Source organism: Alligator mississippiensis, chromosome 4 (assembly GCF_030867095.1).
Source record: "Alligator mississippiensis isolate rAllMis1 chromosome 4, rAllMis1, whole genome shotgun sequence".
Classification (NCBI taxonomy): domain Eukaryota; kingdom Metazoa; phylum Chordata; order Crocodylia; family Alligatoridae; genus Alligator; species Alligator mississippiensis.
Window position 1 is genome coordinate 211,567,082 of NC_081827.1, and position 24,656 is coordinate 211,591,737.

Genomic DNA, 24,656 nt, shown 5'->3' on the forward strand with positions numbered 1-24,656 from the left:
TGCTCTGTGCCCCATTCCCCGCATGCAGAGGCATCCGTCAGGGTTGCCCCCTGTCGGGCATGCTCTATGCCCTGGCCAGGGAATGACCTGCTGGGTGGCACAGAGGTGGAAAGGGATCTTGGAGTCCTAGTGGACTCCAAGATGAACATGAGCCGGCAGTGTGACAAAGCCATCAAAAAAGCCAATGGCACTTTATCGTGCATCAGCAGATGCATGACGAATAGGTCCAGGGAGGTGATACTTCCCCTCTATAGGGCGCTGGTCAGACCGCAGTTGGAGTACTGCGTGCAATTCTGGGCGCCACACTTCAAGAAGGATGCGGATAACCTGGAGAGGGTCCAGAGAAGGGCAACTCGTATGGTCAAGGGCCTGCAGACCAAGCCCTATGAGGAGAGACTAGAGAAACTGGACCTTTTCAGCCTCCGCAAGAGAAGGTTGAGAGGCGACCTTGTGGCTGCCTTTAAGTTCATCACGGGGGCACAGAAGGGAATTGGTGAGTATTTATTCACCAAGGCGCCCCTGGGGGTTACAAGAAACAATGGCCACAAGCTAGCAGAGAGCAGATTTAGATTGGACATTAGGAAGAACTTCTTCACAGTTCGAGTGGCCAAGGTCTGGAACGGGCTCCCAAGGGAGGTGGTGCTCTCCCCTACCCTGGGGGTCTTCAAGAGGAGGTTAGATGAGTATCTAGCTGGGGTCATCTAGACCCAGCACTCTTTCCTGCTTATGCAGGGGGTCGGACTCGATGATCTATTGAGGTCCCTTCCGACCCTAACATCTATGAATCTATGAATCTATGAATTGAGCCACTGCTGCATGCACTGCGGTGCCGCCTGGGTGGTGTGGCTTTGCCACCGGCCATGGGCCTGTCCGTTGCCCCTCCGCTCCAGCCGTCAGCATATGCAGACGATGTGACCATCTTCCTTAACACCCAGGAAGACGTGGAGGCCCTGACAGACTGCCAGCGAGCCTACAACTGCGCCTCTTTGGCCCGTATCAACTGGGCCAAGAGTGATACCCTGTTGCTTAGTGCGTGGGTCACCATGACTCCCCCAGATTTGCCAGGGGGCCTTGCCTGGTGCCATGAGGGCCTCAAGATCCTGGGCGTGTTCCTAGGGCCATCAACGTTCATGGCGCGCAACTGGGACGGCCTCGAGGAAGGACTGGAGGCCCGCCTACAAAGGTAGCACTGGCGCCTACCCAGCCTCTCCTACTCTGGGCGTGTTCTCATCGCGAACAACCTAGCGGCGGCGACCTTGTGGCACCAGTGCACCATACTCGATCCGCCACAGGACCTAGTCGAGAGACTCCAGTGCCTCCTGGTCAATTTTTTTTTCTGGGATGGGCGCCACTGGTTCCCACGAGCCCAAGTGCTGGCGGGCCACACCGATACACTGTGGTGACAGTGCCTGGGGCTGCCAGATTCCCCACCAGCCCACCTGGCGTGGCACACATTATATAAGCCGCCAACCACCAAGAAGACTGTCGACCTGCAGTGGCGGTTGCTGCACGGCATCCTAGCCACTGGCACGTATGCGTCCCACTTTGACCCAGCCGCCTAGACGGCCTGTCACGTCTGCCCGGGGGGTGTTGAGGAGACCCTCTTTCATGCCTTCCTTGACTGTCCCCGCCTGCAGCCGCTCTTTGTCACCCTCGAGCCAGTGCTGCGAGTGCTGGACAGGAGCTTCTCAGAGACCACCTACGTGTGCTCCTACCCATACCGGGCGGCTGAGAAGGGCCCCATCTCCCTGACCAACTTTTTACTTGGTCAGGCCAAGACGGGCGTCCTCAAGAGCCACCGAAACCAGCTTGCCAGGACCGGCTCAGATGATGCCTTGCAGCTTTTCCACCTCCTGGTGCAGGCGCGCCTCTCGCTGGAGTTTGAGTACACTGTGCTCCGGTGGGCGGTGCCCGCCTTTGAGGCACACTGGGCCCTTGAGGGAGCGCTGTGCCACGTGGAGGATGGCCATCTCAAAGACGCGCTCTGATGTCATGACTGGTCTGGGCGACTGGGCTGGCTCGGTGTCAGACTATGACTTCCAGCTCATGCCGCGTCCTAGGCCCTCACCAGGCTGCTTTTTTGCTTTCTTTTTGTATGGGAAGTTGAAGGTGTTGTCACGTGTATGATTGGATAGAGCAGGGTACAAATTGTTTATTTATAGTTATGACCGTGTGGCCAGCACTCCGACCACATAACTAGCATGTAAGACATGACGTGGAATGAAGCAAAGGTGTCTGTCACGGTGTGATGTGCTGAATGTAATGACATGGTGTTCTTGGTTTGATAGTAATTTGTTTGTTTTTTTGCTTTGTAAGCAGCCAACCTTTTTGTATCCCTGAACCCCTGAATAAAGTAGTTAAAAAGTCAAAGTCCTACCTTCCCTCAGGATCTTGAACTCAATCATCTCAGGTCACTGCTGCCCAAGTTGCCATCCACTACTACATTCCTCACCAATTCTTCCCTATGTGCGAGCAGCAGGTCAAGAAGAGCATAGACCCTAGTTGGCCTCTCCAACACTTGCACCAGGAAGGTGTCCCCAATGCTCTCCAAAAACTTCCTGCATTTCCTGTGCACTGCTGTTTTACCCTCCCAGCAGATATCAGGGTGATTGAAGTCCCCCTTGAGAACCAGAGACTGTGATCAGGAAACTTATGCTAGCTTGCTGAAGAAAGCCTCATTCACCTCATCCTACTGGTCTGGTGCTCTATAGCAGACAACATCACCCTTTTAGCTCTTTTATACACCTTTATACAAAGTGGAGCAGTTTCAACAGAAGGAAATGAGTGTTCTCAGGCCTACAGGGCTAAGGTAAAGCTATGTGTTACACTTGGACCATACTAAAGACACTTAAAATGCCAGAAGCTCCAGGTTTAAGTTCACTAACTCATACTAAGTGCACTCTGAGCATCTTTAAATTACGCCACTTCAGGCAAGGGTTAACTCTGAGCTGTGCTACCTATCTCTTGTTAGGGTCACTTCAGTCTGCTCCATGGAGATAAAATGAGGAAGTTGCAGTCCTCCAGCATCCCAGGATGCACTGTTCCCAGCCACACCCCCACCCAGAGCAGGGATAGACCCCAGGTGTCCTGACTCCTAGCCACAACCCTGTCAGAGCTGTGTTCCCAGCAAATTCTAACACTGCCTAACATTCTAAATTTAGTATAGTCTCAATATAATGTGAAACTTCACCTTAAAGCACTCTTGTGAAGGGTGGTAGATATGTGATTGAATCCCCTCAGGCATACAAAGTAATTCAACCAGAGTCTCCTACATCTTTGCTGGCTACACTAATGACAGAGAAAACCAGGGAAAGAAAGCAGCAGCTGCCAATAGTGTTGTACAGAGCCTGATCTTGGTATGTATGCTCTGAAAGTACCAACTGATTCTTAGGGGAAATAAGTAGAGAAAGTTTATGGTGTCAAGAAAATGCTGCTGCTTGGCTCTCTCAAGACAAACATGTTTCTGTATAGGAGCAGGAGGAAAACTTTAAGTGCCTGAGGACTTTAATCATAAAAACCAAGGTACCCATAGAATTTAGGAGCCCCTAAGGTTTAGTGACAGCGAAGTGGAGGTTTTCAAAATTAGTTTGATACTTAGGCACCCTAGTTGTACCCAAGTCCAACTTTAGGTGGAGAGGTTCCTCTCTGTGCATTGCCTTTAGCCCTTATGGCTAGGGACAGACATTCAAAAAGCCTGAACCTGAATTGATTCATTCTTTGCAGGTTAGTCTAACCTAGGTAGCAGAGATGACCATACCAGGGTGTGGGGCCTGGACGCAGCAGGGGTGGGAGGAGGTGTGGGTGCCAAGTGGCCAGACATGAAGCCAGCCCAGCTCCGTGGGGCCACCCAAAGTGCAGGGCCCAGGGCAATTTCCCTGATTCACCTCCCCACAAGGCTGGCCCTGCTAGCTAAGCTAAATCAGTTTGCAACCCAGACAGACATCCTAGAAATGCAGGCACATGCCTACAGTGCACAGGCTAGACGCCAGGTGGCGCTAGAGCAGCCCTCCCTTCCCTTGTGCAGAGAGCTAAGGGTGGCATGGCCAGGCCCCAACAGGACACTGCGATTAGGGAGGGGTTCCCCCCACCCCTTGATAACAGAGCATTTATCAGCTCTGTTATCAGCATTTAGCATCCCATCAGAAAACAAAGCCTCACTCATTACAAGCTCTTTGTAAACAGCTTTTTGCAAAGGAAAGAATGCAAGGACATTACCAGCTCAGCTGCTGACTACCTCCAACAAGCCCTAAGCAAACACTGCCCTATCTGCCTTACACAGCATTAGCTAGCAGACCACATGCTGGCTACAGTCCGTGTTGTGGGAGAGATGAGGAAGGGATGTCTGCTTAAGCAGCAAGTGATTGGGGGGGTGGGGGGCATGACGAAGAGCAGAGGGAAGGGCCAGCTCTGCTATGAAACAGAGCGCCCTGCCCCACCCAGCCCAGAGAGCATGCAGGGGTGCTGGGGACATCTGGTTTAGCTTAAACCAGCAAAGGGTCTGGGACAGACATTGCATAAACTGGTTTGACCCAAATCAGTTAAGTCTGATACTGCATTCAATCAGATTTATCTCAAACCAGTTTCAGCCATTTTCAAACTGGTTTCTGTGTACTGAACATCTGGTCTGTTACAGGCTTAAACCAGTTTCTGATCACTTAAACCAGTGTATATGAAATGTCTGTCCCTAGCCTATGTGGACATGGAGCTCTACCTGGGTAAATGTGCAGATTTTAGTCCAATAGTAATGGAACTGAAGTAAATGTGTGTTAAGCATTTACAAACTGTAATTACCGCTCTAGTTTTCAAAAGAAGAGTGGTTTGACTTAGTAGAGAAAGAGCTAATTAAGTACCATATCATCAATTAATTATTTCTGCAAGCATCTGTGCAGTTCAGGTTTGGCCACTTCCACTAATACCAATCTTTTAATAAGATTATCAATGACAAATTAATATAACAATCTATTTGTGATATCAAATCTATTTTCTAAGTACCATCTACTTAGCAAGGATCAATATGAATAGAGTAGATAATAAACTGACTACTTTTCTTATTACAGCTATCATATTAATATATCTAAATATATCCAGAGAATATCTTATTATTAAGGGTGTTGTAAATTTGGTTTTACCAGGGACCTAGCTTACATTAAAACAAGTCTTCAAAAAGTGAATAATTTAACCTGTAATTAGAAAAGCTGTGATCAGGCATAGCATTTTGTTTTGAGTGCAGGTCTCTGGTATTAAGCTAAGCAAGAACATTGTCAACTTAGCTGTGTTCTGTGTCTCTGACATTCTTTCACTGCTGAAGAGGAAACGTGTTTCCTTCTCTATTGAAGACAGTGCCATAAATAGGCAAATAATACTGATGTAAGAAGCTATAAACAGCATTTTAGTAAACAACACCGGTGTCGTACTTAATATAATGAAAAGGAGTGTGACTGGGGCACCAGCCCTGAGCATCAACTCTGGGGGCAGGGGGACACACAAGAGTAGCAGCAGATGCACTACCAAGCCGACCACAGCCCAGGTTGTTCAGGTGTCCTATATTACTACAGTTAATGTATAGCAGGCATATGTAACAAACTCTTCACCCATTTATAAATGTATATTATACTATTTTTATAACTTTATGAATTATTTTTCTTGTCACTTCTAGCCCAATTTATGTAAAACGCCCAAAATTAATCTGAATCTAAAAAGTATTGATTACTTGAAGTCAATTAAGACATGATAGCTTCCACCAGTTAGGGAGAGGAAGAAATGTGCTAAGTTATAAGTTCATTGGGGCAGGGTGATAGCAAGTAGCACAACTGAACCCTGATCCATTGATTAATACACATAAAAATACACACATAAAAAAAAACCCAGTAAAACAATTATTTAAAAAAGGCTTTCTGCTAAGTGAAAATAATATGATTTTTGCATTTGAAACTGGGAAATGTACAACCACCGCCAGAAGCAAGGTAGGGTCCTTACACAGCAAGATAGGGTTCTTATTGTACAAACACACATGCACCTGTATATGCATATTCAAATATTTAATAATATATACTTATATTACCTATGAGTACATATTTAAGCCATATAATAAATATATGTATATATTGGTTATTATATAGGAACAAAAATATACACTCCACAATGGCTACTAAGAAGGATGCAGATGGAAAGCACAATCCATCGATAAAGTTACACACAAAACTGTCTCAGGATATAGACATACGAAACAACCATAGACAGTTAAAAATAGGAGGGAGGAACCTACATCACTTCAGGTGATTCACACTTAACAGCTTTGTCTGTTCACAATTTATCCCTACATGAAATAACTGCTAAGTAACAACAATTCAGCTTTCATTCATCTGGGAGACAGAGTAGACATGACATAGGCCTTTCCTGAGGTAACTATGGAGTCTAATTACACAAAGGTGTAAATAGGATGGTATTATGGAAGCAATATGAAAAGTACAAAATAAATTGCCCCTTAATCTCACTGAAAAGAGCATACAATTTAAAAGTTGCTGGAAAAATCTGGACTAGAAAATGGGGCCAATTTTTAACTGTGGATAATTAGCCATGGGAACGACTTCCAAGGGACACAGTGATTTTCCATCCTCTAAGTATTCAAATTGAGAACAGATGCTTTTCCAGAAGATGTACAATAGCTTAAACAAATCTCACATTTTGATGCAGGTACTAGGTGAGGGTCTCTGTAATGCAGATTATAAAATCATAAAATCAATTAAAATATTCAGTCAAGTAAGTCTTCCTCTCAAATAGCCCTCCCCCTATGTATTGCAATTTCATCCCTTCCCTGAGGGATCTGTGACCCTTAATTATATTAAAATATAGATTAGAATGGTATTATGGCAATACTATGAAAATAGGCTTGCTGCATTGGAAAAAGTATTGTTGTCCTAAGATTTTAAACCATGCTTATCACAATGGGATTCAAGTGTCTCAGTCTCTTGGTTGTATAGTCTCCTGTTTGTATCCATGGTGGTTACCTCCTTCCCTTTGACAAGGAACTTTACATTTATCAATATAACTCATTACCGACACCTCTAATGCTTTTATTTATACATGTCACTTGGCACTGAACAGTAATTTTCTCCATGTTTGAATCTCTGCCAGCTATCTCTGTATTTGCCCAACTAAATTTATACCCAGGGCTGGCACACAATTTTTTGGGGCCCCCTGCAGGATACAGTTTTGAGGCCCCCAGATCCATTGAAAAATCAAAATTGCAGTTGATTGCAATATAAACTCACTAAAATAAAATAGTTGGGCCTGGGCTGCGCACACATGGGCAGCACTGTGGAGGGCACAGGGTGGGGGCAGCACGTGCTGGGGATGCCTGAGTTCCCTCCCTGGTGCCGAGGCCAAGGCTGGAGCCAGGAATTCCTCCCCCACTCGGCCGGGAAGGGGCTCCCTGCCTGCATCGAGCCATTTAAACATGACACAGGCAGCAGGGGGGCAAGCAAGGCATGGCCCCTTGGCTGTGGGGCCCCCTGTGGCCACAGGTTCCACAGGATAAGATAAGCCAGCCCTGTTTATACCAAAGAACTTTTATCACAAAAAAAAAAATACAGCAACCACACAAAATACAGAAAATCATTTCTTATATTAGTTGGCCAAATAAAATTCTGGAAACCTTAAAAGGGGTCTGTAGTGGACTAAAGTTATCAAAAAGCCTCATCTCTTGAAGATAAATGGATGGTATAGATAGCAGATTACTACTCAAAAAATAAATATAACTAGAGTAAAACTTGGCTAAATCCATGAAAGAGAATTTGTATCAATAAACATAAGCTAGTAATGACCACAACGCATTTCTATGAAAAGACATCGGAACTGAAAAAGTATTCTTCTTCCAACAGCAGCTTGGTTTTATAGCTTGAGGATGAAGACTGTCAATAGAAATTATATTTAAACATAGTATTTCTCAGACAGTTTTTGGCATGTCTGTTGGAAGAGAAGGAATATGTGTAAATTTGTACAAGTAATTAAGATTCATAACAGGGAGAAGGTTATCTTTGACATTTAAAATTGAATTTAAGTATTGATTGGAGTATTCTTTCACCCTTTAAATTCTGATTTCACCCTGGGTTACTCATAAATACTATCAAAGGATTTTGACACAAGATTTCACTTAAAAATAAACTTTAAGCCATAGCTGATTCAGACATACCTTCAACTGATAAATTTAGTTGAAGCTTTTTCAGGCGTTTCAGCAATTAATTTTTTAAACCTTAATGGTCTTAGTAGCTTGCCTATTATTACCATCCACTTCTTTATACCTTTGCCCAATTGTCTGTGCAAAATAAAAAAACAATAAACCATGGGCCTTAATGTCTCATTTTAAAGATGCTAGTAAGCACTTCTAATTCTGTCTCCAAGAAATTCTTCTGGCAGAATATAGGTGCAATGGCAATTCTATAAGTAGGACACCTGACCTGCTCCCTCACTCTGAAAAAGAAAAAAAAAATGACTTTTAATGAAATAAATAAAGAAATGGAAAAATCTGTCTTCATCTTGTTAGCTTTCCAGAATCACTTTCCTTCTCTGAATTGAAGCATTTCTGTGGAAGCAACCGCTCTAGTCTGTGGGTAACAACTAGGCCTGTGCAAATAGGGAAGTATTCGATTCGGATTTGGATTCACCCGATTCGCAGGACAGTGATTGCTGCCGCAGGCAGCAATTCAAATCACTGTCCCCATTTCATTCGGCCAAATCAGAATTGGAGATTCGGTGCTGATTTGGAGATTCAGATTGGCTAAGGAGAGGCAGGCACAGCCAGGTAGCTACAGATTCTCCCATGGCTCCTCTGACTGTGCCTGCCTCTCCCCAGGCAGGGGGAGCTGCGAGAGAAGCCCCCATGGCTGCCCTGCCCAGCCCCACCCCCTGTCTGGCCCAACCTCCCGACACTTTAAAAAAAAAAAGCCCCACACTCACTGGCTGCAGCAGGGACTGTGGGGCCACATGGTAAAATCCCCCCCCTCACAGCTCCCACTCCCATGTCCACCACCCAGCCCTGTCCCTGATGGCCCCCCACTCGGCCCCAGCAGTCTGAGAATAATAAAAAAAAAAAAAAAAGGCCCGTACTGACCGGCTCCAGCAGCGGGGATCAGGGCCTCTGAAGGCTTGTGACAGAACCCCACAATGCTATACAAGGCAGTCAGGGTCAGCATGGATCACCTCCCCACACCTGGCACCCGCGCAGCAGCTGCTTCATGGTGTGGGTGCAACGTGGCTAGGCAGGGCACTGTGCACTGTCTGGGAACTGGGGAGGCTCCAGCAGTCATCTGGAGCCTGGCAGTGGCCAGCCCCAGTGGGCCCAGCTCCCAGACAATCAGGCCAAATCTCCTCCAAATTGAATCGGCAACTGAAGCTTCGCACAACCCTAGTAACAACCCAGTAAAGTTGTATAGCTACTGTAGCAGCACAGCACAGATGGTATCCATTTGACAATGAGTGGCCTTGCAGCTCCAAATAGGCAGATGAGACTGATATTGTTCAATGCTGAAAGACAGAATTGTATATTGTACCAAGAAGAATATCTTGAAATCAGTCAATTGATCATACAGTAATACACCAACATGGGCATGGTTCTACATTTAGGATATGAAATTTGGGTTTGGTTCTTTTGCTCTGGGTCCTGGATGGCTAAGAAATCAAAGTGCCTCCTGCCATCCTGCAATTCTTCTCTGAATCAATGTTACAGGCTTATGCAGAAATCTCTGTCTAGACCTGCTTGATGTCTTTTGTTCATGAATAAGATCCTGAAGATTGAAGCAAAGGGAGAAAATCTGAAAATATGTTGTCAGAGGCCAGATGCTACCTTTAAGCCATGCATGCCTTTTGCCTTCTCTCAATATGGACAGTGATAACAAAATTAAATTCCTGAATTACTACAGAATGCAAGTCAAAAGGAGGAAACTGTGAATTAACTTAATGGCAATCAGTTTTTTCCCCATTACTTTTGTACAGCCTCCCTTGCCCTGTCTATCTACTAAACATTTAATTAAGCTACACATTTGTATTGCTGATTTGATGCTTTAGAGAAATGGCACAGTAAGTCCTATCTAACAGTAATGTTTTCACATAAGATACATCTTCCATCTTATTTCTCTCCCCACAGTTTCTTGCCTGGTTTTATTTATATATAGATAGATATAGATATAGATATATCATTACCACTTCACAGCAGGCATGTACAAGTGATGGCAGAATTACTAATGCCATATTCCTGTTCAATTATGTCAATATCTCTCTTCTAAAGGATATTTTATCCTTGATTTACTGGTTACCAGGTTACCAGCCATTTATTTAATTAAAAATCAATTTATATGACAACTTTTCTTCTGACAAACAAGCTTATATAATAGAAGACATTAGCACAACACAGTTTCAGGAGAATTTTATATATTTAAAACTAATAATTAATATTCAAGATTAAAAATTACAAAAGAGAGAATTGCTGCTTCTATTCTGTTATATGCAATATAACAGATTTTAATATTTTGGATGTGGTGTTATTTTTGGTTGTTTGAATTTTGCTTAATGCCGCATAACACAAAAGTCAGATCTTCTGCCCTCCACAGTTTGCAATCTGTTAAACTGGTAAAAGAAATATAAAATACAGTGGTGGACCCCAAGTACAAAAACATTGAAAAAAACATATTATTTGCTCTGACATCATAGTTTAGAACATTTCTTGCCTCTATTTTTTCTTGACAACTGATTCCTCAGAAGAAAAGTAAAAGTCTTGTTTGAGATTCTTTTTCAAGCTGCTCCTAATATTCAGGTTTTTAAAAAGTGTATTTGTTTAAAGTCTGTTTACACATATGATTTATGTTCTAAATGAGTACAAAATTATTAAGGTCAGTTTCTTTTTCTTGTTCTTTTAAACCCTTGAATAGCAATAATGCACCTTAAACAGCAGTGAAAAGCCAACACAAGGGGAATAGACATGACATCAGGCTTCCCCTCAGAGAGGCCATCTGCAGTAGAAAATGCAACACCACATGGTACATATTTCACAAATGCAATCAGCCCTTCTACAGGCTAAACCAGAATAGCTATTTTAAGGACAAAAAGGAAAGGGGTATATACCAGTTAATTGCGTTTTGAGGTGTGCTTTGCTTAGAAGTAGCAGCAAAGGGCAGTAGGGCGGGAGGAGGAAGCATATTCACTAGATTACTCCTCAGCATGCCACTCTGCACCTTTCTGAAAGGGGGACTAGAGAGGACAAAGCAAAAGGATCACAGCACCAGAAAAATGTTCTGTGGTAGCAGGAGAATTGTGAAACATCTCTTAGGCTCATTGACTGGCTGCTAATTTCTTGTTTTGACTGTTCAAGATGTAATATAAATCAGCGATTCTCAAACAGGATGACATTTTTTTCCAGGGTACCATGGGGTGATGTACGAGATTAGTACTGTAAGCTGTGCTAACATGATTCAGAAGGTAAACCTGGAGATTATAAATAGAAATGTATAGTATATGAAATGTATAGTACTAAAAACATTCTGACTTCTTGTAGTCTGTGGTCTGTTGAGTTGTTTGAAACAGAAGAATTGCTTTATTATATTTTGTAGTAAAAAAATTAGTCAAAACTAAGAGCTGGCATTTTCAGAGGGGTGCCCTGAATCTAAAGAATGGTGCTTTGAGTCTAAAAAGGTTGAAACCACCTATATAAATGTTTGAAGAGGGAGCTATATAAAGAAATTATACGAGCAGTCTTTTTAAATCTGATGCGGTATAACCTCATAAATCCGGCATCCTTGGGACCTAGCTCCTGCCGGAAATCTGAAAATTCCGGATTTTTGAAACAGCATGAAGCCGCTGCTCTGAGACCAGCCACCACTACTCCCCCACCCCCCTGCCCGCTCCGTGACCACCCACCCCAACCCCCCGCCCCCTGATGTGGAGGGAGAAGCTGGCATATAGTGGCTGCTGCCGCCATCCTCTACCCTGCAGCGTCACTCCGCATGTGGCTGCTGCTCCGGGAACGGCCACCATTACTCCCTGATGTAGCATATTTTTTAAAAGAGCTGGATTTTTGAGAATTCTGGAATTTTGAAAACTGGATTAATCAGGCTATATTGTATTGTGTCAAGAGAAAGGAATGGAGGGTTCTTGATTCAATCCCAAATATTAAAAATCCATGAGCCAGGCCAAAATTATGAGCTATTTTTCAGACAATAATAATTATTTTTATTTGCAGACCTTAGTGTTCATGATTTCAAGTTTTCCCAGAAAAACTGAGTAGAAACTTAACTTAAAAAATAAACAAATAAATAAATAAAAAACTAGATTTTTTAGATAATCACATGACTCCAAAAAGAACAGGGTTCTTTTTGTAACAAAACAAAACAAAAAGAACAAACCCAATTACCAGACACTTGCAATAAAAACAAGTGCAAGATGGTTGAACTAGTGATTATGCCTTCTAAAATACCTTTTTACCATGCACAGTATTACTTACAGATGTACTGTGCATCAATCAACTGGAAAAACTGAGCAAAATAGAACCATAATATTGGTGCTTTGAATAGGACTCTAGTGTTGGCATTTGCAACAGTGCATAGGAACAGAGAAATAATTATAGCATTTTAATAAGTACATTAGATGTTTCAAATTTTTTTAAAACGCCTACATTTTCCTTTAAACTTCTTGGCAGTTTCCCTTGAAAAGTATTCAGCATGGAGACAAGTGCAACATATATTCAAACAACGTTGCTGAATAACAAACCATTCCACTGCAATGGCCATTAAGATCTATAAAAATTGTGGGATTTTAAGAGAAAAATACCTTCGTTGAGTAATGACATTCCTGCAGATTTATCACCGCATAGAAAGTCATTATCTGTACAATGCAACTGTTACAGGAAATAATTCCAAGTTTAAGAAAAAAAGAAATCTGTTTTATTTTTTCAAAATATTATCTTTTTGAAAAAAGCAAATACCCTTATGTAAATATTAAAGTTACAAGGCAATCTGTCTGCTTCCTTTGTGGAAATATTCTTTCCATACAATGTATAATTTACAACATAACTACAGATCAAATCTCATTGAATTAAACACATGAGGTCTCCTAAAAATGAACTGAAGTTCAGGAGAACAGTTGATATTCTTTCCAATTCAAGTATATCTAAATGAAATCACATTAACTGGCATTGCTGTTTTATATTAGACAGTGACTACATTTTAAAGTGAAGACTCTCTCTGAGATAAACTTTGTTTGAAATGTGCAATAGAATAATATACATGTGATGAAATACTTTGAAACAAATTCCAGCCACAATGATTCATGAATACAATACCATTTTATCGTAATTACACTTTCAACTTAGAGTCACTATTGTTGTAGCTAAAAATATTTAAAATTTAAAGCAACTATGAAGTAAATTTCATGGAAATCACATTGCCATATATAAATTTAGACAGCTGCTGCATTCAAACCTCCAGTGAAGTCAAAATTAAAGTGCATTAAAACGACTGAAAAAGTATCACAAATAGTAAGAATTGTTATAATGCAAAATACAATTCAGAGGATAACAGGACAATCCTATAAGGATAAGTCTCAATGTTCAAAAGATATTAAGATGCAGAAGCAAAAACCATGATTACTCTGGCTAGAAATAGACATAGCCAAATGAAGCGTATCAGCTGTGCTGGGATGTATCCTGGCACATCTGACCCACTTTACTGAGCGAAACACGTATCCCTGCTGTTCTTCTCGTTGATCTTGCAGGACAACAGGCAATGTGTTCCCCACTTCCAGAGATGTACACCTGGCCGTCTCCAGGAGATGCCAGGAGCACATCTCTGCCAGCAAAGAACCCTCAACTTTCTCTGCTTCCAGAGACATGCCCTGAAGATTGTGGGAAAAGCCAAATCACTCCATTGCATTGCAGCCCCAGTGCTGGGGCTGACAATCAGCTGCTTACCTGACTCCACATCCACAATCAAAGACTGATGGCCCTAGCCCCAGGACTGCATTAGTGACCTGCCTTTTGCCACTTCCAGAGATGCGCCCTTTGGGATTTTGGCCAAACTGATATTTTTTCATCAAAATAATTTTAGAGGAAAATATTTAGATTTTCAATGAAAAACAAAATGCTATTTAGGTTTTGGATATTTGGCTCTTTGGCCATCCTGCAATATAGACAAAAAAGTGGAGAATAAAGTTTATTTTACAACCAAAATTACCCATTGCTCTGATAAGAAAACTATTTAGACTTCTAGTTAGAATCTAAGACTTCACTGGCCAAATCCAATATGGGAAAAACAATGTGAACACCTACAAGTGTCAACTACAGACAGGTGACCAACTGCCTCCAAAAAAAGTGAAATTCTAATACTGGAGAAGAGGACATCACACACCAGCCCAGGTCAAATAGACTTGTATTTGTAATGTCCTATTACAGATGTGTAAAGACAATTGCCCTCTTGTGGGAAATGACAAGATCTGTCCTTGTGCAACCATTTTGAGTACCTGGATATTCTCCCTTTTTATACACACATACCCAGACAAGAGCAAGTTCAGAACTGTAGCACTGTATAAAATGGAAGCTGATGGAACAGAAAGCCCTAAACCTTCCATGACAGAAAACAAATCAGCTCAAATTTACTTAACATACTATACTTGGCGTACCTTACGCTCTTGCTTTTGATATAAGTTGTTCTCATGTACCGAACCCTATAAAATGTAAAGATTTACAAGCTTATGATATACTCCATAAGTAATAATTATTTTAAAACAGATTAAGGGAACATTAAGAAGTCAAAAGACTTTCTTCACTATCAGGGGATTCTACTGTTAAAAGGGAAATTGGAGAACTGTAAATGATCTTAAGTCTCATCCAGACCCAGCTAAGGAACAGTTAATTAGGCAGCTGGCCCAACTCAGAGCACAAATCCCATGGTTAGAATAAAAAGAGCCAGGGAGGCAGGCAGAGGTAATTATTCTGGAAGCCAGGTAACCTAAATGTTGGATAGCCAGATGGGTGAACTGAAGTCAGACAGGCTGAAGGACTGATAGCTAGGGGTGCACCAATAAAGATTTTTGGGGCCAATACTGATGGTCAATTGGTCGATACAGATCTGATTGCCAATATGCAGCCCAGTAGCTTGAAGAGCAGCATTTGGCTGGCAAGTCCATGGGGGGAAGGGGCATTGGGGATGGGAAGGATAGCTCAAGGCCCCCGTGGTGAGGGAGGGAGTGGAACTGGGGCAAGAAAGGGGCAGAAGCAGACACTGCATAGCCAGGGTGGGACGGGACATGAGATAGAGCCGCAGCTCATCCAGGGAGTGTGGGGGGTGGGGTGGGAGAGCAGCTCCTGCCACTGTGCACACCCCCAGGGGACGCATGGGGGGCATATGCCCCCAAGATCTGTGCACAAGGTGAAGACGGGCTGGTGCTGCATGCTCAGGGCCAGAGGCTGCACTGGCCTCTTCCCAATGCGGGGACTGGGCCCAAGCTGTGTTCAGGGCAGGCAGGGGTGGGGTGGGCAGCAGCGGCACTGGGAGTGGGGATTTGCAGTGGCTGCAGCCCACCCCATAACCCCCTCTCCCAGCACTGCCACTGCCCACCCTGCCCTACCCAGTCCTCCCTCTCTTAAGAGATGTTAGAAACTACCACAAAATCTCCTACTTTCACAGACGTACATCCATATGCCTTCAAGCCCCACAGCCTTGGGAGCTTATATGAATGGTGAGTGCCTTGAACATACTATCTGGAAGACTTTGCTTGTTTTCATGGGTAGATGGCTTGACCACATTTGCTCACAAATGGAATGCAATTATGAGTCTACACCCATAGTTGGCAGTAGAACACTCTCTTGCTTGTGGAGACAATAGTCCCTACCTCAGGTGCTTGTAGTGTCTGAGGATAGGCATGTAGTGAGAGTGAGATCATTCAACTGTCTATGCAGGGACATAGTAGATAACTCTTGCATAGCACTCTAATAAATCTAATTACTAGAAGAAGAGTGTACCAGAGAAGGTTCTAAGGGACGATCTTCTCATTTTCAAATGATAAACTTTCAGTAGCATAATGCAAGGCCACAAAACCTAATGACAATGGTGCTGGCCATTCAAGAAGGCATAATGCTTAGTAGGGCTACAATCAAGGTTCCCAACTGTCTGTAAATTTATGGGCAGTATGTTAAAAAAAAGGCTAAAAACACCTGTCTATCAAGTCCATTAAAAATGGAGATGTTCATACAGAACTAAGGAGCTGTGAGCCTGATTGAAGATCCCTCCTTTAAACAAGGCTGGATGTTGAAGGACTGACAGAGCAGAGAAGAGTGGCACCACCTGGTGTCTGAGTGGGAGTGCAGCACCGAGTAGGGAGCTCTGTCAGGGCCTTGTACCTCATGGGAGCCTCTGTAGCCCTCTTTTCCACCCAGTGGAATACCAATGGGGGGGGCAGTAGGGGGCCATGGTTCCCAGGTGCTAGCTGGGGGGACGGGGATGAGGGGGCACTGGCCAGAGAGCCTCTCATATTTGCTGTGTAGTTCACCCACCCACCAAGTGGGTTGTGGCCTTGTTCTGCTCTTCTGGCTGGAAATTCCAACCAACACCCCTCCCCCCATGGCTGGTGTGCTGCGAATGTGCTGTGGAGTGGGAGGGATGTTGCTGCTGCTGCATCCTGTCACCTGCCTGTAGCACTGCTCACCTAGGAAGCAGGCAGGACTGGGAGGGGGTGATGCAGCCAGGATGGAACTGCAGGGCTGGAAGTCAAGAGAGACAAAGGGTGGGGTGGGGATCCATGCCAGGATGGGACAGTGGGGCCACTGGGTATAAGGCTGAAGGTTGGACTGGGAGGGCAGGCGGCATGGTGCAGGGTAAAGTTGGGGGTATCAGCATGTGGTGGGGGGAGGTAGGGGACCCCTGGGATGGGACCAGCATGGTGTAAAACCATTGTTGCAATCAAGCAAGATTGCCAACTCCAAAATTTTTTTTTCACTGACAATCTGCAAACTTGACTGACAACTAAACTTTTTTTTACTATAGTTAGTACTAAACCCCTAAATTTGAACATGACTCTTGCTACTGCCATCCAGGGCCTAGCAGAAGGGTTACAGTTAAATTATGTAAAACATATGTTAGTAAAAAATATGTCAGTAGAAAAGTTTGGTTGTCAGTAACAAGGGTGCAGATTGTCAGTAAAAAAAATTATTGGGTTAGCAACCCAATCTATAATTAGAATTTGCCCAGATCTTTCCAAAGTCCCTTGGCATGGCAGCAAGGGAGCAAAGCCCAGTAAGTTTAAAGAAGATATTTCACTACTCATATATCAAGCTTCACAAACAACATAAGAGTGTTTGCACATGTACAAGGGAAGCTTAGTAAGCATGGACAGCATGGTGATCAAACTGAACTTAAAAAGTTTTCCCCCTGAAGCTTCAGAAAAACCTTCTATGCTGGGTGACCTGAGGAGCAATATATACAATTAGTGCCAAACATCTTTCAGAGAGAATTACTGAGGCTATGAAGAGTCAATAAGCCTTTTCACTGACTTGAGAGGCAAATGATATATTCTAAATTTGATGTATAATCTACCTATATGTAGGGCTGCTGGAACTCCTCAAATAACAGAATCAAGTTAAGCACAAACCCATATATACATGTAACAAAGGGACGTTACTAAATAACAGCCACCCAACCACCTAAAGACATAAACTGTCGTCTTCACTCCCTGTGGACTGGAAGTTCAGGGTCATGTCCTCTGCCCCACACAGAAAGGAGCAACCTTTTAACTGTTCAAAATGTAGTGATATTTAACCCTAGTTGGACAGATCACATATAATCAGAAAGATATTACATATGCTTAAAAAAGCTAGCCTAACAACAGAACTATCAAAATATGCTGTTGGAAAGAAGGAAACTTTGGTAGATAGACTTTACCAGATATGTCTACCTCATAGTAGATAAAGTTTATGTCTTGAGAGAATTTTCTACCCCTACAACAAAGAAGCTGATCTGGTCTTTCCTGTGCCCTACAGGGTAGTATTGTAAATCTGTTCCCATATTTCAGAACTTTCATAGATTTTTTTTTTCATAGACATTAGGGCTGGAAGGGACCTCGGAAGATCATAGAGTCCAGCCCCCCGCCCAAAGGGCAGGAAGTCAGCTGGGGTCATAGGATCCCAGCAAGATAAGCATCCAGTTTCGTCTTGAAGGTGTTCAATGAAGGCGCTTGAACAACCTCCGGTGGCAGGCTGTTCCAGACCTTGGGGGCTCGGACAGTAAAGAAATTCTTCCTTATGTCCAGCCTGAAACGATCTTGTAGTAGTTTGTGACCATTCGACCTTGTCATCCCTTGGGGCGCTCTGGTGAACAAACGTTCCCCCAGATACTGGTGGTCACCCCTGATAAACTTGTAGGTGGCCATCAGATCACCCCTGAGCCTGCGCTCTTCCAGGCTAAAGAGCCCCAGGGCTCTCAGCCTGTCATCGTAGGGTCTGCTTCCCTGACCTCTGATCATGCGTGTGGCTCTTCTCTGGACTCTCTCAAGCTTCTCCACATCCTTTTTGAACTTGTTGCATCCTTCATGGAAATCAGCAGAAGGACAGCAGCCTTTCAAAATGTAAATCATGTCAGAATAAAACAGCTTTCCAGAAGATCAAAAAACTCCCTATATAAACAGCCATTGCAAGGAACAGTATGTTTCATGAAGCAGGTTATTCTGCAGGAGTATACATAAGAGCAATGTTCTTCAAGAGCTGAGGAAGCAAGGAAAAGTTGATATTATGCCTTAGCATAAAGCTATTCCTACATCAAAGCCCTACACTATTACAGTTAAGTGTGTAATAGAAGCTCTTTGGTATTATCTAGTCAGGAATCACTTTGATCTGGTAACAGGAGACAAAAATTTGAATCATGGGCTGGTCCTCAGTTTACAGCCATGCTTTTTTCAGTTGAACACGGAACAGAAAGATGGCACAAGAATGCAGACTTTTCCAATGGTAAGGGGAAGAAATGGCTTTTGCAAGTGCTGCTCCATACCTTTCAAAGAAGTCTGTGCAAGCCTTACTGGCACCACCAAAGGAAGAGTTAGCTGAGTGGCTGGCCACTATCCAATCAGGACACAAGCCCTGCTAAACCTACTGATAAGCAGGGATCCTGGTTTTCTCTGATTTTAAAAAATCCCCAATTTGCAGTTTAAAAAAATATAACCCAAAATGTCCACATTTTTCCACTATATACATAATGGAAAAATGTGGACATTTTGGTTTTGTTTTTTTTTAACTGAAAATTGGGGATTTTGTGTGTGCATGTGCGATGTTTCATTTTAATTAGTGGTGGTTCACTTAGTGGTGTTTCACTTTAATCACAGAAAAATGTGCATTTAGGGTTACTTTTTTTAAACTGAAAATTGGGGATTTTTTTAAATCAGAGAAAACCAGGATCCATGGTGACAAGAGAAAGCCATAGAGATGGGTTGTTAGTTATTAGGTTGGATGCTAACTAGCCTGAAGGGGTGAATTATGGTCAGAGAAGCTAACAACTGGATCATTCAAGGATCTGATAACCCCAAGGTAAAGCAAGGCTGGAAAGGGAGAGTAGATAACCTGATGGACAGACCTTTTCCTTCTTGACAGACTAGTCTGACAATGAAGACTTGAGCTCACACCTCTTGGAGGTCAACTGTAAAAAGGAAACCCAAACATTTAGGAGAGGAGTAAGCCTCTTCATGCCTAAAAATACTAAGTTAAATATTTCCATGTTCCCTCAATAGATTTATTGTAAATATAAAACAAAACCAAAAATTTAAAAATATATAGAAACCAGTGGATACTTCCTTAGTCTAATATAAAATGTTACAACAAGCCTGGTAACCACACTATTGCCTAAATAAGAGCTAATTACATTCTTTCTTTCTTGAAGTAATGATATATTGTACAAGATGGAAATCTGGGAGGCAGATAATGCTTCACTTACTACCTTCTTTCTATCATCATGGTTCCCCCTTTCAAAATCCTACTTCTTAACCCAAACTTACCTGCACAACCAGAAAAAACTCCAGCTTGTATCTACCATCAAAAGTATAAATCGCTGTTTGAGTCTTAAATATATCAATGAGCTAAAAAAAAAATGTGACCTGCAGTCTTGTCTAAAATCTAATTGACATCAATGGAAACTTTTTTTGATTAAGAATTGCAAGATCATTGTCCCATGTGCATAACATTATTCTTGTTAGGCCTAGATAATGGAAAACTATGGTCTATCAGGGAAATAAAAACATAAAAGTAACTATGTACAATATGCCCTCAATCTACCCATTCATATTTAAATTATTCATAAACAGCTTAGCAAAGATCATAACATTCTTGGCACACCAGGATAGCAAAGTTACATGCTTTGCTCTGTGATCTGCTCTTCTAGTCAGCTAAGGCACTGCAGGTTATGTTTAATACAGAGGAAAGCACAGAAATATAATGGATAGAGTTGAAATCTTTGGTTTATCTGATTGTTGTGAACATTGCACACCATTTAAAAAAGCTGATCTCTGAATCAAATTAAAAACCTTAGTTGAATACAAAGCTATACTATGGTTTTATGAAATGACAGATTTCTGTAAAAGATGCTTAGTCTGTCATAAGCCCTGACCATATATTTATTAAAACAAAACCACTAAGGCCTTAAAATTATAAATATAGACATCTCTTCCACAGATACACATTGCTGAAAATAAAACATAAGGAATAAGATTATGGATTTATTATTATTAATATTATGGTATTATTCCTAGGCTGAATACACACACTTGAACAAACTAACAACCTTCCACTCATGCATATGCTAGTAAGATCAGAGACCACTCAAGCCTAGTGGCCCATTGAACTAGTGTGTTTATGGCACAGCAGTTTCTGTGGCCAGAAGCACACAAGTGAGTCATTCAGCCCCCTTTGACTCCCCTTTCTGAATAAGCCGCTTAAGGCTGAGTCTACTGATGGCAACCTTTGGCACCAGCACAAAACAAGGCTCTAACTCACAGTTCTTGAGCTGTATCAAGCCAACATAAGAGTTCTGCTATTATCTCCCTTTATGCAAACAAGGTAGAAAAACATTAAGAGATTAGGCTTGCTTCTACTCGCATTAATTTCACCGGTGAGGAGAGATGAGAGGGATCAATAGAAAAATGACTTAATTTTCTGACATAGCAAGGATGTATGTTGTTTACCTGTTGTTCTCTGCTAGAATGTTGAACAGTTCTTGACACAGTGGGATTTTAGGACCTTTGTTTATCTTTCTGTGTCACATGCTTGTCCCATCTTTATTACTTTAGATATATAATTGTATTCCACATGTTTCATTTCTATGTGCATATTTTTGGCTTCTGTGGTCAGTAACTTCATTAAGACTGCGTATTGTAACATTAGCGCACACAACTGCACAAAGTAATACAATATTTTGGTGTTCTCTGTTGTAAATATTCTCTCATTTTAGATTTCTAATGGTTCTAGCTGCTAGATGCCTTGGGAAAGAAACTGAAGATCTCAGAATCATATCTTAAAGTTATTTTATTTGATATGTTTTGCTTATCTTGATTTAAAATTCAAATCTGTCTTTTTTATCTTAAACAAGATAAGCCAAATTATATCTAGTTTAAATTACTTTGGCTCCTTACATAGGACAAATCAGTTGTAGAATTGTGCTATATTCATTAAAAAGACATTCTGCTGTGTATTTTATGCTTTAATAAAACCTAGAAAAGACACTTAACATGATTTAAGTAGTTCATGATATAATGTGTGTAACCTTTCTATTTCAGCTTTGTTTGTATTTCTTTCTTGTAATAATTTCTAGTATTTACAGCTACTAGATATGAAGTCACAGTCTGCCTTCTATTGGTCTGGGAAATCAGGGAAGCTGTTTTCAACCAGGAGCCCTGTAGGGTACTAGGCCTATACTGGATTGAGTGCCCCACTAGCCAACTGAAGCCAACACTCCTGAAGGAGACAAGGTTGGAGTTACATTACAACACTGGTCCCCAAAAGACTGGCTAGCACCTGCATTGGTAAAAGGGACAAGAAGAAGCTCTTTTGTGTCTATGCAAAAGGCCAAATACAATACCCCCAACATGGCACCAACTGTCAAAAGCTTACACTAATGACATTTACCAGGCTGTCTTACCTTGAAGTAAAGTGCATTATCTCCCAGATCTCTTTAATGTTTAAAGCATGCAGCACATACAGATATTTACAGTTTAATTCAGTGGTTCCTAAACTGTTTCTAGTTGCTTCCAGTTGTGAGCCACACTTCTGTAAGACTCACACACATAAGCAATTACATTTCTGACAGGCATGTAACTGCCCCTAGTTTAAGCACTGCTGACCTTGTTCTTTGTTAAGAATCTTTGTTTTAGAAATACAAATGCCCTATGAATTCAGTATTAAGATTAAAATTACAATGATTTTATTCTTTAATTGATTAAGTATGAAATATGATAAATAGTAAACAATGTATGCAGTGTTACACAACTACCATGAAGCCAGAGACACCATGCTGCTGCTGACAGAATGATATAGGTTTTATTCTTTTCCCACTAACACCCAGGATAAAACATCCTAAAGTGTTTTCTTGTTTTAAACAACCACTTCCTTACTATCTGCATTTTTAAGTTAACATATCACCTTTTAATCAGTGTTAATAAGCTATAATTACTAGCACTGTGTAGTGTTTACTGCTAAACCTACAATCTGATCCAACAGAAAATTTTCCTGTCAGTGTTTTGGAACAACTGCCATCCCTGATGCACATAGCGCACACTTTAGAGTTGGCAAAGTAAACTTGTGACCAGCATTTTGGAATTTTTTTTTTTTGGGGGGGGGGGGGGGAGTAAGGAAAGCACAGTGTGTCAAGAACCGTGTTTTTTTCCAACCTGGTGGCTGGGGTGACTGGATGGGGGATCTGGGTACAGACTGGGGCACAGGCTCAGGGCTGTCTGGGGAGCAGCTCTGCAGAAAAGGACATGGGAGCTACAATGGACAGCAAACTGAATATGAGCCAACAGTGTGGCCTTGTTGCCAAGGAAGCTAACGGCATACTGGGCTGCATTAGTAGGAGTGTTGCCAACAGATTGAGGGAAGTGATTATTCCCTCCTATTTGGCACTGGTGAGGCCACATCTGGAGTACTGTGTTCAGTTTTGGGCCCCCCACTACAGAAAGGATGTGGACAGATTGGAGAGAGTCCAGCAGATGTCAATGGCAGTGGTTACAGGGCTGAGGGACATGACTTATGTATGAGGAAAGACTGAGGGGACTGGGCTTATTTAGCCTAGAGAAGAGGCGATGGAGAGGGGCTACTCAATAGCAGCCTTCAACTACCTGAAGTGGGGTTCAAAAGATGATGGAGCTGGACTGTTCTCAGTGGTGGCAGATGACAGAACATGGAGCAATGGTCTCAAGTTGCAGCAAGGGAAGTTTAGGTTAGATGTTAGAAAAAGCTTTCCCACAAAGAAGGTAGTCAAACGCTGGAGCAGGTTACCCAGAGAGGTTGTGGACTCTCCACCCTTGAAGGTGTTTAAGACCCAGCTAGACCAAGCCTTGGCTGGGATGAGATAGTTGAGGCTGGTCCTGCTTTGAGCAGGGGGTTGGACTAGATGTGACCTCCTGAGGTCCCTTCCATCCCAAACTTTCTGTGGTTCTCTCTTCTCCTCCCTCCCCTCACTTGGATGAAGACAGACAAGCATCCGCTGTGGGAGTGAGGGGAAGGGGCCCACGCTCAAGATTTCCACGAGGTTTCTTCTGGCAAATCCAAAATCTCCCGAGGAGACTGGGCCTGTGGACGCAGCAAACGGAAACCAGCCCCCCCCCCCGCCAGCGGCTGGATGCCGCCTGCAGCAAGGCAGGGCTCGCGGAGGCCCCGTGGGACCGCGCCACGCAGCGCTCCCAAGCCCGGCACTGGAGGGGGAGGCCCCTGTCTCTGGGGCTGTTCAGGCATTCCCCCCACACCCCCGTCTGCGCCAAGGGAGCATCCTAACCCCCCCCCCCCTCCCCCGGCCGGTCCCGTCGTCACGTGCCGCCCATTGCTCCTCCTGCAGATGCCCGCAGAGAGCCGGAGCCCCCCGCGCCTCCGCACGGCGCAGGGCAGCCCCCGGGCACAGGGACCCGCCTGCCCCCGCCGACACGTGCAGGATGGGGCCGGGACCCCGCCCGGCGGCACCGGCACCTCCATCCATCCATCCCTCCCGCCCGCGGCTGCGGGGCCCGGGCGGCGGCAGGCAGGGAGGAGCGGCGCTGCCCCCGTCCCCGCGCTTCGCGCCGCAGAGGCCGGTACCTCTTGTCCAGGCAGGCGATCCACTCGCCGGAGGACGACGGATGGGACCCGTGAGCAGCCACCATGTCTGCCTTCAGCCGGCTCGCTGCGTGCCCGGGCGGCGGCGGCGGCGGCGGCTCCTCTCCCCGCCTCCTCCCGCTCCTCCCAGCACCGAATGGGCTCGTCCAGGCCCCGCCGCCTCCGCCCGTGCCGTGGGCAGGGCCACCTGGCCGCGCTCCCCCTCCCCGGCCCCGCGCACCTGCCGCCCGGCGCCGCGCCCGCGCTGCAGTGGAGCCGCCGCCCCGCGGGCCCGGCGGGAGCCCGAGGCAGGGCAGGAAGGAGAGCCGCGGGGAGGGCAGCGGGGAGCGCCCCGCGCCCT

At 43.7% G+C, this 24,656-nt stretch overlaps 1 protein-coding gene across 2 annotated transcripts in view; it reads right to left on the reverse strand.

Moving 5' to 3' along the window:
* RAPGEF4 (Rap guanine nucleotide exchange factor 4) overlaps window positions 1-24,401 on the reverse strand; it is a 308,065-nt gene extending 283,664 nt beyond the window's left edge. The window contains exon 1 of one of the 2 annotated variants that reach the window (XM_019480320.2): window positions 24,299-24,398. In XM_019480320.2, coding sequence (XP_019335865.1) covers window positions 24,299-24,363 — 65 coding nt within the window. In that variant the 5' untranslated portion in view covers window positions 24,364-24,398. Of the gene's footprint in view, window positions 1-24,298 lie in introns of both variants that reach the window. The other variant, XM_059727282.1, reaches the window with a different exon arrangement.
* Between the last annotated feature and the right edge of the window lie 255 nt (window positions 24,402-24,656).